This window comes from Protomyctophum parallelum (assembly GCF_964188405.1).
Source record: "Protomyctophum parallelum genome assembly, chromosome: 5".
Lineage (NCBI taxonomy): Eukaryota > Metazoa > Chordata > Actinopteri > Myctophiformes > Myctophidae > Protomyctophum > Protomyctophum parallelum.
The window spans coordinates 8,634,473-8,650,618 of NC_139702.1; the positions used below are offsets into that span (position 1 = coordinate 8,634,473).

At 43.0% G+C, this 16,146-nt stretch overlaps 2 protein-coding genes across 5 annotated transcripts in view; both read left to right on the top strand.

Moving 5' to 3' along the window:
- The window catches only part of crebbpa (CREB binding lysine acetyltransferase a), a 68,215-nt gene extending 64,759 nt beyond the window's left edge, over window positions 1–3,456 (top strand). For all 4 annotated transcript variants that reach the window (XM_083765487.1, XM_083765488.1, XM_083765490.1 and 1 more), the window contains one exon: window positions 270–3,456. In XM_083765487.1, the coding sequence (XP_083621613.1) occupies window positions 270–2,582 (2,313 nt within the window). In that variant the 3' untranslated portion in view covers window positions 2,583–3,456. The remainder of the gene's footprint in view (window positions 1–269) is intronic.
- Window positions 3,457–10,965: 7,509 nt separating this feature from the next.
- slx4 (SLX4 structure-specific endonuclease subunit homolog) overlaps window positions 10,966–16,146 on the top strand; it is a 36,173-nt gene continuing 30,992 nt past the window's right edge. The window contains exon 1 of the mRNA XM_083764933.1: window positions 10,966–11,015. The gene's annotated coding sequence lies outside the window, so the exon portion shown is untranslated. The remainder of the gene's footprint in view (window positions 11,016–16,146) is intronic.

A 16,146-nucleotide genomic window follows, 5' to 3' on the forward strand; every position in this document is an offset into this window, starting at 1 on the left:
GCTCCTACGCCAGAGCTGTAGCTTTTGGAAAACTATAAACTGTTGTTGTCTGTGTAATTCGGCAAGCCAGATTGGTTATTCCCATTGCATTTATCTGTTTCATTGAGTTGTAAGTCTGTCTCCTATTTTGGTGCTAAATAATAATAATCATTCTTTTAAAATCTGAACTGTTGTCTTTGTCTTATTGTGTCTTATTTTGACCGAGTCCCCTCCAGATTTCCAGGACAGTTTGTATTAACTTTCTTGTTCCACTCTTTTGCCACTCTTAGGACTTTGACCTGTGCATTAACTGCTACAACGCCAAGGGCCATGAGCACCAGATGGTTAAGTGGGGCCTGGGCTTGGATGATGATAGCAATAGCCAGAGTGGAGAGGCCTCCAAGAGCCCTCAAGAGAGCCGGCGCTTAAGTATCCAGCGCTGCATCCAGTCCCTGGTCCATGCCTGCCAGTGCCGCAACGCTAACTGTTCCCTGCCGTCCTGCCAGAAGATGAAGAGGGTGGTTCAGCACACAAAGGGTTGCAAGCGCAAGACCAACGGAGGCTGCCCCGTGTGCAAACAACTCATTGCTTTGTGTTGCTATCATGCCAAGCACTGTCAGGAAAACAAGTGTCCTGTACCGTTCTGCCTGAACATAAAGCACAAGCTTCGCCAGCAGCAGCTGCAGCACCGCCTCCAGCAGGCCCAGATGATGAGGAGGAGGATGGCCACCATGCAAGGCAGAACCATGCCGCTACCGTCCCCACCGGCCTCCACTGCCCCCAGCACACCCACTTCTCACCTGCAGCCCAACACCCCTCAGAACCCCCAGCAGCCGGTCTCCAACCAGTCCCAGACACCCAACGCAGCTGGTGTCATGTCCCCAGGCTTCCCCAACGCTCCCCGCAATGGACAGCCTCAGGCACCGGTATCGCAAGGCAAGCCAGGGCCCCAGGTCTCTCCTCTTCACCAGCAGCCGTCGCCTCTTTCACAGCCGCCCCAGCAGGCTCAGCAGCCCACACAGCAGCAGCCTCCACCAGCTGCTGTCAAGATGGCCCGGCACATTGAGATGATGGCCCAGGCCCAGCAGAACCAGCAGAACTACCGCGTCAACATGAACGGTCTTCAGTTGAGCCCTCAGCGCATGGCCGGACCCATGCAGGTGCCCATGCAGATGGTGCCAGGGCCACGGGGGCCCCAGGTCATGCAGCCCGCCATGGCCCCGGGACAGTGGCCTGGAGCGGGTGGACCACTGCAGGCTGCTCAGCCTCCGCAACCAGGCCTTCCCCAAGGGCAGGCCCCACAGCAGGCCATGACCCTGCAACGTCCCATGATGCCACAAGGGCAGCAGCCACAGCTGGCCCAGAGGATGTTGGTGCCCCCCCAGCAGCCTGGTGCCCGGCCACCGACACCCCAGAGACCTGGTGCCATTGCTCCCAATGCCCTCCAGGACCTCCTCCGTACCCTCAAGTCTCCCAGTTCACCTCAGCAGCAGCAGCAAGTCCTCAATATCCTGAAATCCAACCCACAGCTTATGGCTGCTTTCATCAAGCAGCGAACAGCCAAGTACCATGCCAGCCAGCCTGGGCAGCAACAAGCAGGCCAGCAGCCGCCACAGCAGCCGGGCATGCCAGCGATGCAGGCCATGGCAATGCAAGGAGGTGCGGTGCCAAGGCCTGTGATGCCCCCACAGCAGCCTCCACAACCTTCCGCTCAAGGCATGGCAGCATTAGGTCCCCAAGGGCAGCTGATGAACCCAGCACATAACACCAACCCCCAGATCCAGGAACTCTACCGTCGGCAGCTTTTAAGGCAGCAGCAGCAACAGCAGCAACAGCAGCAACAGCAGCAGCAGCAGCAGCAGCAGCAACAGCAGGGAGTGATGCCGCAAGGTCATCCTGGCCAGTTTCCCCCTCAAGCCCAGGCCACCGCAGCCACGTACTCCCAGCTCCGTATCCAGCAACAACAGCAACAGCTAGCTATGCAGGCAGGTGCAGGAGGTGGTGGGGGTCCAATGGGCCAGCTCCCACCCATGGCTCAGATGGGCCAACCTGGCATGGGGATGGACTCCACCCAGAACCTGCTCCATCAGCGCATGCTTCAACAACAACAGCAGCAGCAGCAACTTCCCCAACAGTCACAAGCTGTCCTGAAACAGCAGATGGGCTCCCCGGGCCAGCCCAGCCCTATGAGCCCTCAAACCCACCTGCTGGCTGGCCAGCCCCAGGGTGGAGCTCATCTCCCCGGCCAGCCTGCCCTGGCCAACGCCCTCAGTAACCAGGTCCGCTCCCCTGCGCCGGTCCAGTCCCCATGCCCACCCTCACAACAGCAACCCCAGCAGCCACCGCCACATTCCAGCCCCTCGCCGAAGGTCCAGAACCAGCCTTCGCCCCAGCACCCGCCCCCATCACTCTCGGGGTCACCCCACCCCAGCTTAGGAGGCCCCCTGTCAGGGTCTATGGAACAGGGACACATGGGAACACCAGAACAGAGCGCCATGCTACCACAGCTTAACACACCCAACAGAGGGGGGCTGAACAGTGACTTGGGGATGGTGGGAGATGCTACAGGGGACACTCTGGAGAAGTTTGTGGAGGGATTGTAGCATTTCTACTGGGAGACTCTTTGTCTTGAAACACACCGTCTCGCTCCCAGGGACATATCCTCCCTCTCCTCCTGGTTCCCCCAGACTCTTGCCCCATTTGAGGGCTTTGTTTCTTCTTTCTAAGGTTGAGAACACTTTTTGTACTGACATGTAAAAAGTTCTGAGTTGTAGAGAAGGAGAAAATAAAGAACATTTTGGGTTAAAGATTAAATTGTAAACACTTTGCGGGAATGTCAGTTTCCTAAACCCAAGTGAGAGATGGATTTGCAAATGTCGTCATAAATAAAATTTAAATCACAAAGAATATATTTTTTGGTTGAGACCAAATGTGCTCGATACTAGTTTTATTTTCTGTTTGGGTATGGTTTCATGCCTTTCTCATTTCTTTTTTAAAGAAAATTTACAAGACAATTGCATTATATTATTCATACCTTTTTATTTTGTACCTTTGGAAAAAAAACGTAAAGCATTTTTTTGTTGAAACTGTAAAATAATTTGTCTGGTAATGGGGCCAGGTTTTCTTTCTCTTGAAGCTCTCATGCCTGGCAATTGTAATCTAGTGTTGTATCATTTTTCAAGATGTGTTCTGGGAAGGATACTCCTCCTTTCCTCTTGTGTGTGTATGACGAGCACTTGGATGTATTGAAATAGGACATGGACTATGGCAGTTACGTACACACAGGCATGTATGCGGGCGCACATGAAGACACTGACAAAACCCTCAGTCACTCAAAAAGAAACACAGTTCTGACCGGTTTCACAAATAAAAGAACAAGGACTATAACCTACATCTCTCTGGCCTGGAAATCAGAAAATCTGTCTTTCGGGTGTGGAAAGTTCTTGCTTTGATAATAAATAAAAGGTTTGTCATCCATTGTTTTTGTCTTACAAGTGTAAAGAGTGAGCGAGACGGCAGCCCCCTAAGCTGAGATGGAATGATGATGATGACTGACTGCTTATTTGTAGGCCACAGTGCCACACATTGGATGTCGTCCTATGCTCTCATTCTCAAGTACTGCACTTGTCAAATTTATACTTCAATGTAGGATACTGTCGCTCACTGAAAATAACAGTCACCGTGAGGGAAATATTTTGCAAGTATAAATGCGGCTTTCGGGAGTAACTTTTTCTCCTATTGTAAATCATGCAAGTTATTGAAAATATTATAAATATAAGGAAGAGAGAATGAAATTACTATATAAACTTGTTAAAGACTAATTTCTTACTTATGTACCATATTGTTAAACTGCAACAGATTAGTTACTCAATTATTTTAACTGTCTATATATCTATATATAACTTAGTGAGCCAAAGATCTGAGGAAGAGAACTTTAACGAACACTTGTAAGATCATGGCTATTTCAAATAGCCATGTTTTGATGTTATCGAAGTGCTATAAACGCAATTTAAATATAAAATGGGATTTAAACTGTTTTAATCTAATATAGACTACACTACATTAATGTCATTGAGAAGACCATAGGGAAGTCTGTTTCTAGTCCTTAAACTTGAGCAAAAACAAAACTTGAGTGTTGCTGTAGAGAATATTTAAAGTTGGGTGACGAGTTTTTTAAATCCCTCTCCTGTCAGCTCATGTTTGTGAAAGATTATTGTGATATTATTAAATAACCCAGGACGGTCCATTGCATGACAATTTATAGAGTTGGTGGTGCACAGCTTGAAGCTGTAATATGAATCTACCTGACTACCTAACTCTAATCCTTCTCGGAATCCTGCTTTGACCAGTCACCAGTCAGACAGGTGGCATATATGCAGACTGGTAGGTGGATTCCTGCCTTCCATAGGTCAGGTGTAGGGCTAGCTCTGATCCATAGCTCTAATGCCTTAGGGCTATGGACCAGAGCTAGTGTAGGGCCCACTATGTGTGAACGTTGACTATCATAATAGATATCATTCCTAAATTTTCTATTTTGTGTTGGGCAACTTAGGCTACATCATACATGAAGCAAGCAAGCCCATCAGTTTCAGAAGAGCCTTCGTGCATGGGATCCATGCTTTATATTACGGTAAGCTACATCAGCAGCGTCTTGGTTATTTCAGCACCCACAACAACAACAGCCAGAGGAGCTGGCGCTTGATGGGCTGCCGGCCGTCTACCCTTGGGGGGGGACTCAAGGCGATGGAGGAGGAGGCAGGCTTCTTCATGAAGATGCTGCTCTCAGACGATTCCTATGATGATGATGGCCTTTGGGATCTTTTATGATGAACTCATTGCAAACAATGAAGACTGATCTCTCATCTTCTTGAGGTTTGATTTTATTTTATTTTGTTTTGTTCTTGAACTTATTTTGTTGAATTTCATGCTTTGGCAATACTGTAGCTTTTACATTCATGTCAATAAAGCTAATTGAATTGAATTGATGCTCTAGAGACATCTAGTACTATAGCTACTGCAATGGTGGGACTGAAAACACATGCACTAAACCTAGATGTATTTGAGGTCTTTTAAATATTTTTTAAGCATGTATTTCTATTGATTTGAACAATATGTTAAGTTCATTAAGGTTTATACAAGATATATTCTTTACAATCATTGTGTATTATATATAAGTGGTTATATTTGTAAGTGTTTAGATTATATATTTAGCAATAATTGTGTACATAATAGAGGTGTGTGGGTTGGGATGGTATTTGGCTCATGTTCTGTATGAATTGTTTTATTTTAAAAACATATATTTTTTCAATGTGATTTTTTTAACTCAGATTTTGTTACTTCGTACATGACAAATAAAACTTTTGAAATGTAAAAGTTCACTGTTCACTGTATTCCTTTGAGCGTCACATTATACTGTTGCATATATTCACTGGTTTGAGTCTTAAAGTGTTCACTCTACTCTGGAAGGGAACCTTCTTTGAAGCTAATTATATTATTATTAATTAGGACAAGTGGTTTTACAGGGCTATATATCACAATTCATCAAGTTAAAATTAAACATGAAAATGGGTAATATTTGTGCAAAGAAAGAACACACATGCTCATCCCAATAGGCCTTTGTTTAATTGTTTAATCACTTATACAGTACAGTATATAACATTACTTTGACCAGGGTCCCCAAAGGTTATAACCTTGGCCACCTCATTTTTATCTCGATTTGCCGATATGTAATCTACAAGCTTACAAACACATCGCATTGTGACAAGTCGTACTTACAGCGCATCGCTATATCATAGATTGTTTATACAGCAACACAGGGACACTATAGCGTTCAAGAGGTTAAATAAGATTCCATAAAATGCCAACAGAATTAGCACTATTGCCCCAAGCCTCAGGTATAGGTTTGTATTTGTCTTAGTTAATTATTTTAATAACCAATAAGCCAGTGGTTTTCAACCTTTTTCATATCAAGGGCCATTATTTATTCTGCATTTGATCCACAGCCATTTAATGAGATTTAGCCTCTTGGACCCAAAACTAAAGAATATTTTGTTATCGTTGACACACTGTTGACCATGCAAGCATTGGTAAGCATTGATCAAAATAACAATTCTTCTACATTCTCTAATTATGTAGACTTCTTGAAATGCAAATAATGAGAGTGTAAAATGAATAGCCTACACTCTCAAGAGTTAAAGATCTATAAGGGTCCATTTGGTTACCAACTCTCCATCATTTAGCTGGGGACCACCTGGAACCCCCTCAAGGACCATTGGTTGAAAACCACTGCACTAAGTGCTGCACTAAGCAAAGCAGTGCATTCCAGTGTCTTTGCGTAGCTTTCAACCAGTGTGTCAGGGTTAATAGACATAGTTATGTCAGACTGTGGCTTGACCTCTGAATAAGCTGTAGACTAGAACTTGTGAGTTGTAGAACTGTTAGTGTGTGTGTGTGTGTGTGTGTGTGTGTGTGTGTGTGTGTGTGTGTGTGTGTGTGTGTGTGTGTGTGTGTGTGTGTGTGTGTGTGTGTGTGTGTGTGTGTGTGTGTGTGTGTGTGCGCGCGTGTGCGTGTAGAACACTAATTTATCTGGGCTGTGGAGCTAGAAACAATAGTAGAAACAATAGTTACATAATAACAGTGAGTTAAGTCCAGGTGTGTCTTTGCAATGCAATCTGATCATTCTATATAACATGCGGTCATCACTGCACTCAGAGAAAAGCATACAATAGTTTCAAAGTCAATATGAAAAACAAATCAATAAATAATTGTTTACATAAACAACAATACAGACAAACAGACCAAAAAGGTGCTTTGCTTATAACAAAAGCAATTTCAAATCAAATTCCAATAAATGTGATTAATCCAATGAACAGCAGCAGGTGTGATGTTGTGCAGTTCACAGGTACACAGACACAGTCAGTGGCATGCACAGATAGACACTAGGGGGTGCTAGAGCACCCCCTGCCCTTTTGGCAATTTTGCTCTTAAAACAAAAAGAAAAAAAAGTTTTATTTTTTTTCTTAATTTGTAGTGTGTGGACCATGGTGACATTGATCAAATCTTGATAAAAAAACGCTTCTACTATATTATTTAGGCCCCCACACAATCTAAAGCTATGTGTTTCTATGTCAGTGGTTCTTCGATTAAAGAAAAATAGCAGACCTACAAGCTCGTAGCGCGCCACTCGGTGGCGCGCTATGAGCTTGTAGATCTGCTATTTTTCAATAGCTATAAAGCACCAAAATGGGTTCCCACCCCAAAATGCGCTGCACAAGGTGCCATTTTTTTCACTTGAGCACCTGCCCCTCTAAATGTCTGTGCACGCCACTGGACACAGTGACTCAGTTGTTAACCCATTTAGACCTGAGTTAAAAACATTCACTTTGAAAGAATATATATTCAAAGATTTGCGCCACATTTTTACGATTTTTCAAAAATAGCAGACCTACAAGCTTGTAGCGCACCACTCGGTATGGCGCGCTATGAGCTTGTAGATCTAATATAGCTAAATTATAACATAATGTTTATAATACCAAAAGGGGTTCCCGCCAGTGTTGTTTTTGGCAGGCATTTTTTAGATTTAGTCAGTCTTAGTCTTTTGGAAAAATGCTTAATTAGTCTTAGTCAGTCTTAGTCATTTGGAAAAATGCTTAATTAGTCTTAGTCAGTCTTAGTCATTTCTATCCTTGATAGTTTTAGTCAACGGAAACTCCTAAGGGTTTTAGTCAGTTTAGTAAAAGGTTTTAGTCCAGTTTGTCAAAAAATAAAAAAATGTCTTTAAATAAAATGTCTATAGCGTACAGGTATTAATTAGAGCTGGGACTCGATTAAAAAAATTAATCTAATGAATCAGAGGCTTTGTAGTTAATCTCGATTAATCACATTTTAATCGCATATCATTATTTGGCCCAAGAACTGTGAGAGAGCCATTTTTTTTAATGGATTTTGGTATACTAGTGAATCAATGAATAGTGAATACATAAGTTTAAGCAATAAAACATTGTTTTTGTAGTAATAATATCTCAAAATTAATAATTTATATACAGCTTTTCTGAGTACCCAAAAATGCTTTACAAGGGGGACATGAATCAAAAACAACTTTATTAAAGGAAAAACACTAAGTAAATAAAAATAAATAGCTGGGGGAAGTAATATTGAAGGTTTGGATGGTGGGGGCATGCCTCTGAGAGTTTTGGGGAATGCATCCACAGGGTTTGGGGGGGGCTTCAATTGGTGCAGCAAATATGTGACATGACCATAAGAAAACACCTCTGTGTTTCTTCCGTGGACATACAGTAACAGCCATAGCAGATTTTACATTTTATTTGGCCATAACCGTTTAGTTAGAAACCATGTCTTTGATGAATTGAACAATGTGGACCCTGTTGTAAACAAGTGTAATGCTTAATTGGGTCGTCCACTCACAGTTGACAGTCTTTGTAATGAGTTTGTGCTTAAAATGTACTGTAAATTCTACAAACTGTTAATAAATATTTCAATCAATCAATCAATCAATGTCATCTGGTCGGGTACTTGAACTGCTACTGGGAGTTGGAATGACATTAGCTCTGATCCATAGTGTTAGAAGGAGGAAAGTAGGCTTTCACATCTATTTTAAAAACGAGGGGCACACAGCTTCCGCGGGTGTGAGTGAGGGGAAAGGATCAAATTAAGCACCATAGAACTCCTGAGTCCTAACTACACTATCGACCAGAGCTGCTGTTGTTGATTGACGTTAGCTTCCAGGCTAGGCTCGGTGCAACATGTTTCGCATTGAGCCGACACTGGAGGCTTGACGAGGTGCGGTGATATGTGAATTCTTTATTGAATAATTGCACACAACTGTGCTGTAATCCACGCTATCATCGGATAGCCTTTTAAATCCTATTTCCAATCAACGGGGACAAGCAAAGTGATCTCAGCGGTGCCGTCTTCCCCCAGTCTGGTGGTGGTCTGAAGAGGACACGCACACAGAGTCGAAATGGGACGGTGTGTGTGTGGGTGTGTGTGTGTGTGTGTGTGTGTGTGTGTGTGTGTGTGTGTGTGTGTGTGTGCATGCATGCAGATGGGCGTGACCAACTAGGAAAGGAGACTGGAGAGGAGGATAGCGGCGAGAGCAGTGACATTATTGGCGGAACATTTTCATGCATTTAAAACTTTGTTCGTCAATCCACTAACATTTTCGTGCAGCCTCGTCTTGTCAACAATAACACACACACGTCTCGTCATCGTCATCAAACAGAGCTACGGTATTTAGCTCGTCAGCGTCAGTCTTGTCCCGAAATATTTTAGGGTCGTTCGTTTTAGTCCGTCTTAGTCCTGGCAAAAGGGGCGTTGACGTCGTCATTTACGTTATCGTCAGTCCTGACGAAAACAACACTGGTTCCCGCCCAAAATGGGTTGCTATAATGCCAGTTTCTAAATAGTGATGCTTAGTTCTTAAGCATCTTAGTATTGCTCAACACAGGCTTTCTTTTTTCCAGAAAAGAGTAGAAAAGTGTTGACACTAACAGTTGCTCGTCTGTGGCAAGTAAATAAAATGTTTGGGCAAGTGTCATTTGCTCTCAGGTTGCCCGACAGGCAAGTGCATTCTATATTCGTTACATATTATTGGCTATTCATGAACAATGCTAACTTTTCATGACTATCGGTTTCAAAGTGACTGTCGCCAATCAGCAGTTATCGATTGGATTTATTTATTTGTCCACAAGTGTACATTTTCCCTATCATTAATAATCGACAATTTACTTTTCGGGCAAGTGGGCCTGACCTTTGGGCAAGTAGAACAGTGACCTGTAGTTTCCCGTTGGGCAAGTGTGTCTGAGACCTATAGTGTCAACCCCTGGAAGATGACCAAAACATATCAACGGATAAATTGGATTGCACAGACTATACAGTGACTATACACAGATTAAAGATTAATCCAAACAGAAAAGTCCTATCTGATTGTATTAAACGACTTTAAACAACGTTAAACTCACTTTGCCACTCACTTTATGCATGCGCATCATACCCTCTATTGCAGAATTTGTCACAGCTCACAATCACATTTGAATAAATGTTGTGATACAGATAAGATGAAATACTGTCTGCTTTGCTCAAAGCCAACAGCCAATAATACTTCAAGACATCTCGTAATACTCCATGGAGGGATAGCCTCGGTCCCTTAAAGGAGAATTCCATGCTAGAATGCTTTCTTATCTTTCTTACCTTTCTTTGTAGTCGTTACGTCCCCACCAAAGAGGTCCAGGTGTTTTTTTTGTGCAAAAACTCCTTATTGGCTATTTTCCCTACCATAAGCCCTCAATGAATTGCATTGGATTGAATGGGAATTGAATGGGGCTATGGGGTGTTATGCTAGTTCACTTATTTCCATCGAAAGAAGTAGTAAAGTGTGCCGCTTGGGATATTATTACATTATGAAGAGAGGAAATAATAAGCGAATTAGCACAACACCCCATAGCCCCATTCAATTCCCATTCAATTCAATGCAATTAATGTAGGGCTTATGGTAGGGGAAATTGCCAATCAGGAGCTTTTGCACAAAAAAACACCTGGACCTCTTTGGTGGGGACGTAACAACTACAAAGAAAGGTAAGAAAGCCTTTTAGTATGGAATTCTCCTTTAAGGGATAAAGCTATGTTTTATATCATACAATTTCAAGACAAACAAGAAGGAAACTTTGCACATAATCAACCAAATGGACAACATTTGTACACACCATTTGGTTCCAAACTATCATTTAACTGGGGACCCCCTTGAACTCCCTCAAGGACCCCTGGGGGTCCCCGGACCCCACTTTGGGAACCTCCTCTTAAAGTTCTACATTTAAGAGGTTATTGCTGAGTTGATATTTGGACAGGGAGTTATTAACACACAATAATATGCTTTATATCAAATTGTATTATATTTACTAACTTTAGTGTTGACCTTGCACAGTAGGCTTTATTCGAGCCTTCGTCATCATCACGTCACGTGGGAAAGCAGGACACCACGTGACAGGAAGAAGTTCAAGATGTAGCGGTTGATTGGCTCCGTCTTTTGAGCTAATTTAGAACTTCCTGTCTGAGAGCTAGCTAATTTAAGACATCCGGTTGCCTTCAGAATAAAATAAGGTTATTTAATTAATAATTATTACATTACATTATTAGTATTATTATTACATTACAGTTATTGTAAAGACACACATTATGTTTCTGTGTAAAAATAAGTAATTAAATAACATCAAAAAGTTATCTAAATGGATAAATGCTATTCACTGGAGTGAATATTCTATTATATTCTAAAAACGACTTATAAATCCTAAAGCCTTGTTTATACTTCACTGTGCAACGGTCCTATGCTGGACAATAGCAGATATGCAAACTCACAGCACATCTCATTCAAGACACTGAACTTGCAGATCTGCCATTTTTGAACACACTATAAAGTTAACCATTTATCATGCTGCTCGATCTACGTGGCACTGCATTCTGTGACATTAAACCAAATGGCATTTTCCACTCTATGACACTACTGTTCTACATTTTTGTCTAATAAAATAGGCTATTAATTTAATGAATCAAACTGCATTAACTAACAGAGATACTACTAACCAAGCTATCCATGTCAACATGCTCTATAGGAGTCTCAATAACAGGTATAAGTAACGTTTAATGTTTAGTAATGTTTAATGTAGCAGAAGAGGCCATTCATTGAACAGAGTTTTGCACAATTTTAACATCCCAGATCGATTGAAATATGAATCTACTGTGCTGTGCTACACCATGATATATTAAGAGTACAATAACATTCCATTGTGAATAAAAACCTATTAACCACAGTGTAATGCTAAAGGTTTCATCACAGGGCTGTCTGCTTCATGTAATATCATTAAAAGTGTTGTTGGTGACAGTTATATGAGTTGGAAGCATTAAGACCCATTTTAACCCTCAATGGCTTCCTTTCTGACAAATAACGTTATTGTAAAAAAAAAAAAAGATTCACGCGTTCATATGTAGCTATTTTGCATTAGAAGCGGATGGGACCAAGGGACCCGGATGTAACGTAAGAGGACTACAATAGATTCGCGGTTAAATCTCGCGGGCGTGGCCTCACACCGGAAGGAAGTGCCGCCGCCCTCAAATACGGAAGAGACGCGTGGAGGTAGGTTTGGTCAGTGTTTGTTTGGAACGTGCCACGTCACCATCGCGGGTCCGTCTTCGGAGCAAGTAAGTGATTAAATGTTATTTAATACTTAACGCTGTTGTTGTTTGTGTGTTCAAACGTCTATCACTTGAAGTTACTTGTTATGATGTTTATATATGATGTTTGTACGAAACTGTAAAACAGTGTTTCAGTAGCCGAATGGTTAGTGTCGAAGGTTTATAAACAACTATGCCCGGCCTCAATGTTTACTAACCGTCGACAGTACCCACTCGACTACCGAAACACGGCTTTAAAGAGTAGTATTTACATATCTAAACACAACAAGTAACTTCAAAAGTGATAACATGTTTGAGCCACGGACCACCATTTCACATTAATAGACTCTCACAATGGTGGTCAGTGGCTCAAATGGGTCTGAGAGACTAGATGGCCTCAAATGGTGGTCCGTGGCTCAAACGCTGAATAAATAATCGACTAGAGGTGAAAATAGTATTGTTTGGTAGGTAAAAGGACAAACATTCTGTGAAAATTGGCACGAAGCAACAAACATTCTTTGAAATTGGTGGGAAACGATCCCGGGCACTCATGTTAACAAAGCTCAGTCACTAACCACTATGCTACAATCAGCATTATATAATCAAAGGATCAAAAGTAGCAATCTTCTACATTCTCTAATTGTGTAGTTTTTTTGGAAATTAAGCAGATGCTTAACAACAATTGAACTATTGAGAGTGTAAAGATCTACTATTGGGGTCAATTTGGTTACCTAAATTAAATTGCTCTGTATTGTGACAGTAATCATTGCTATAGTGTGTGTTCAGTAACAGTGTTAAATAGCTCTATAGTGTGACAGTAATCATTGCTATAGTGTGTGTTCAGTAACAGTGTTAAATAGCTCTATATTGTGACAGTAAACATTGCTATAGTGTGTGTTCAGTAACAGTGTTAAATAGCTCTATATTGTGACAGTAATCATTGCTATAGTGTGTGTGTTCAGTAACAGTGTTAAATAGCTCTATATTGTGACAGTAATCATTGCTATAGTGTGTGTTCAGTAACAGTGTTAAATAGCTCTATAGTGTGACAGTAATCATTGCTATAGTGTGTGTTCAGTAACTTGCAACACAGCAGCCAAGTATATGCAGAACACATATACACGCATTTGACATAACACAAACAACAAGACAATTTACATACATAAAGACATGAAGAAAAGAGCAATATCCACCGCTTAGATTATCCTGTGGCTACTACAACTCCTGATTAAACCCTTTTCTATTTATTAAAGAGCTGGAGAGACAGGAATATTCCTGTTACTGAACACACACTATAGCAATTATTACTGTCACAATAACTTTGTACTTTTGCTACTGATGTTTGTGTGCAACATTTGAGCTGGTGTCAAGTCACCTTAATTCAAGTGATAGATTATATACAGGGGCATGCCATATGGTCTACCTGCACAGCCTTTGTGATTACTGGTAGATCACGATGTACCTTTTGGGCACCCCTGCAATACAGGATTCCTGTCCAGAATTGTTTTTTATTAAATATAGAGGGTTTAAGTGTAGGGTTTGTCATGTTGGTGTTCTCTATAACTTTTCGTCCTGGGCATGACGTTAAACTGTCCAGTGTAACTCCAAGTTACATGGGGTGGGTATGGTTTGAGAGTTTGTGATGCTCAGTTCTTTTTTTGCGTCTCGGTTCCTCAGGTGGAAGCTGCATAGTTGGGTTTTTGATGGGTTGGGTTTCAAGTGGCTGGTCGTTTGTTTAGATATTGAAAAGGAGGGGGGCGAGCGCGCTACCTTGTGGGAGGCCGTTCTTTTCGGCTTTCCATTTACTCCTCTGGTCATTTAACTGAACATAGAAGCGCCTGTTGTTGAGGAGGCTTTTCCTGACCATTGTGCGGTGTTGGACAGTGTCGTAGGCAGCAGAGAGATCTCTGAATGCTGCTCCAGTTATTTGTTTCCCCTCAAACCCATCCTCAATGTGTTGGGTGAGGTTGAGCTCTGTCCAGCACAGGAGCGGCTGGGACGGAAACCAGCTTGGTCTTTAGTCAGCTTGGTATCTATGAGTGGCAACAAGGCATTGGAGTAGCAGCTTCTCATATAGCCTTGTAGGTGATGCAGAGGGAAATGGGTCGGTAGCTCTTTGTGGATAATGGGTCTATGCCAGGTTTAGGGATTGCAACCACGTTGGCCTTTTCCCAGACAGAAGGGATGGTTTTCTGTGCTATGCATGTGTTCAGCATCCCCACAAGCCAGGTCTTTGCGTTGGGTCCCAGGTGCTGTAACATTTCTGCCAGTAGGTCATCAATCCCTGCTGCTTTTCCGGGTTTCAACTTTCCCATTGCAGTTTCAAGTTCTTCTAGGTCGAAGGGTTTGGTTTGAGGGCTGGCTGATTGTGGTTGGTCTGATACCACTGTGCGATGGTATTCTCCTGTGGGTCGGTGGCGGTCTTGGTCACAACTGGTGGCCAACAGTTGTAACCAACACCGCCACCGACCCACATAGTATACCATCGCACAGTGGTATCAGACCAACCACAATCAGCCAGCCCTCAAACCAAACCCTTCGACTTAGAAGAACGTGAAACTGCAATGGGAAAGTTGAAACCCGGAAAAGCAGCAGGGATTGATGGCATACTGGCAGAAATGATACAGCACCTGGGACCTATCGCAAGGACCTGGCTTGTGGGGATGCTGAACACATGCATAGCACAGAAAACCATCCCTTCTGTTTGGAAAAAGGCTGGAGTAGTTGCAATCCCTAAACCTGGCAAAGACCCATTATCCCCGAAGAGCTACCGACCCATTTCCCTCCTCTGCATCACCTACAAGCTCTATGAGAGGCACTACAATTTCTGAACAGACTATATTTACATCAATATGTCTGGGTCCCCACCTACTCACTCAGGGTTGACGTGTCACACCTGCAGTGATGGGAGGGGCACCAAAATGTGGTATTTTGATTGTTTAATGGGGGCACTCCCTTAGTATAAAAGTGTATGTTTTGTGTACACATGACCTGATGAAGATCAAATGGATCGAAACGCTGTCAGTATTTCAACAAAGAACGTCTTTCTTATACCTGTGGTGTGCGGGCTCCATCCAATACCTACACCAGTTGTGATGCAACAGAGTTTGCTGTGACCGTTGTGAATTATGGGTGGTGTGGTTTTTGCCAAGACGGTGGATTGTGGCCCATGCCTTCCTGCTGTTATTTGACATGTTGGTGTTCTCTATATCTTTTCGTCCTGGGCATGACGTTAAACTGTTCCGTTCGAGAGGACCAGCGACCCTCGAATGTAAACGGCCACGAAAGGAAATTATGTGTGTGTGAGGTGTTCTCTATAGGTTGGGTTTCAGGTGGTTGTATTGTAGTAGCTTGACATTTCTTGGAGGGCACTTTCAAGGACAGACTCAATCTTCTGGAAGTCTGCTTGTTGGGTCGTAATGCAGAGGTTGTCGGCGTAGATGAAACGCTGGCATTAGGCTTTGGGTAGTGGCTGGTCGTTTGTGTAGATATTGAAAAGGAGGGGGGCGAGCACGCTACCTTGTTGGAGGCCGTTCTTTTGGGCTTTCCATTTACTCCTCTGGTCATTTAACTGGACATAGAAGCGCCTGTTGTTGAGGAGGCTTTTCCTGACCATTGTGCGGTGTTGGACAGTGTCGTAGGCAGCAGAGAGATCTCTGAATGCTGCTCCAGTTATTTGTTTCCCCTCAAACCCATCCTCAATGTGTTGGGTGAGGTTGAGCTCTGTCCAGCACAGGAGCGGCTGGGACGGAAACCAGCTTGGTCTTTAGTCAGCTTGGTATCTATGAGTGGCAACAAGGCGTTGGAGTAGCAGCTTCTCATATAGCCTTGTAGGTGATGCAGAGGGAAATGGGTCGGTAGCTCTTTGTGGATAATGGGTCTTTGCCAGGTTTAGGGATTGCAACCACTTTGGCCTTTTCCCAGACAGAAGGGATGGTTTTCTGTGCTATGCATGTGTTCAGCATCCCCACAAGCCAGGTCTTT